Source organism: Austrofundulus limnaeus, unplaced genomic scaffold, assembly GCF_001266775.1.
Source record: "Austrofundulus limnaeus strain Quisiro unplaced genomic scaffold, Austrofundulus_limnaeus-1.0 Scaffold250, whole genome shotgun sequence".
In the NCBI taxonomy this organism is placed as follows: domain Eukaryota; kingdom Metazoa; phylum Chordata; class Actinopteri; order Cyprinodontiformes; family Rivulidae; genus Austrofundulus; species Austrofundulus limnaeus.
The window spans coordinates 683,749-685,385 of record NW_013952652.1 but is presented as its reverse complement, the minus strand read 5'-3'; the positions used below and the strand labels follow the sequence as shown (position 1 = coordinate 685,385).

The 1,637-nt window shown below is 38.8% G+C and overlaps 1 protein-coding gene across 1 annotated transcript; it reads left to right on the top strand.

Moving 5' to 3' along the window:
• LOC106525971 (zinc finger BED domain-containing protein 1) lies at nucleotides 1-1,338 on the top strand (the record flags this gene model as incomplete). The annotated part of the gene is given in 4 exon segments (XM_014020373.1): nucleotides 1-162; nucleotides 254-361; nucleotides 439-522; nucleotides 604-1,338. Coding segments are annotated over 4 exon segments (720 nt in total), but the record flags the coding sequence as incomplete, so codon positions are not given.
• Between the last annotated feature and the right edge of the window lie 299 nt (nucleotides 1,339-1,637).

Below are 1,637 nucleotides of genomic sequence, written 5' to 3'. Positions count from 1 at the left end.
ACATCCACACTCTGCGTGTCTTCAGATAAAAATCCCACATGCGGACAGATACTGCCCATTCTGCAAAAGCTCGAGGCACATCTAACTGTGAAAGAGGGAGACMCYGTGTTTGTATCCAACCTTAAAAAACAAGTTTGGTCAAACCTATCCAAGCGCTACCAGGTAAGTGACTGAGGCARGAAGGCAGCTGGACATAATTAATGAAGAATAGAAATAGCTTTATTCATGTGGTTTACTCAAACATGTTTTGCAGAATGATGAGATCAGAGCCTTTCTGCAAGTGACCACTGCATTGGATCCGCGCTTTAAAAAGATGGATGACAGCGTCTGGGACCAGATCCAGAGAAAGCTGATTGGGCAGGTGAAATGTCATTTATGCACAACTGTCCTTTCAGCAATTGAAATCTGAGATCTAAATGCCAGTTTTRTTCTTTGTAGTCAACAGCAGGAGATGATGGGGTGACCATGCGGGCTGAGAATGAAGGAGTAGAGGAGGAGGAGGAGGAGGATGAGGATGTGAGTGTAAGTGTATGATAGCTAAAAGTAAAAAGGTTCTCAGTTCTAATGATCATCACTTTAATGGATGTTTTCTTGTTTATTTAGCAGCTGCCTCCCTGCAAACTGCCCAGAAAGRCTCCACTGGAGGAGCTGTTTGCTGAGGAAGAGGCCCAGAATGTAGCTTTGCAGCAGAGATCCGTATCTATCCAAAAACAAGTGGAGAGAGAGCTGCAGATGTACCAGGAAATTCCACCAACCATTATGTCTGAAGACCCTGCTGCTTGGTGGTGGAACCAACGAAAGACTTATCCTTTGCTGTCGAATCTCGCATTCTCATATTTATGCGCTCAGGCATCGTCAACATCCAGTGAACSTGTGTTCTCCACTGCAGGAGACACTATCTGTCCAGAACGTTCACGCATACTGCCTGAGAAGGCAGATATGATCATTTTYCTCAACAAAAATTGTTGAGGAATTTTTGCTGCTAATCTGGTCTAAGCTGCAGAAGTTGTTGTGTGAATGCCTGGTTAGATTTTAGTTCTGTTCAACTATTRGTTTATCCCTTTTTATCTTCTGTACAGCTATTTTATTTAAACAGCYGATCTGTTTAAAGAAACATTCAGCCTTTTTAAGTTTTGATTAAAAAATGTTAAGGATTGGATTGTTCACAATTGCATATTGTTGTTGACCAACTTAAAGGGACATTTAGCATTTTGAAGCTGTAGTTAAAAATTTTTGAGGTTTGTTCAAAAACCTTATGCCAAATTTAGTATTTTTTTTTCTGGTTTTACAGTGAGAATTCTGCTTTTTTCTGCTTTTGCACTTCTTTCTGCTGCTGAATTGAGCTATTTATGCTTCTTCAAGTTGCTTTTTACTGTATTCAGCTATTTTCTGCAAATTTAAATAAATTTTAGCTGTTATTAGCTAAAGTTATCTTTTTTAGGCTAATTTCACTTCTTGATTGTTTTTCAAGTAATTTCTGCTTAGTTTTAGCAAATTTGTGCTACTTATAATTTATGAGTCCTTGGGATAATTGCACTATTCCCAGCTACATTTTAGCTGTTGGGCTGCAATATATAGCTGCTTTAGCTATTTCATCAAATTTTTTAGGTTTCATCCAGAAAGAACTCTGGTTATAT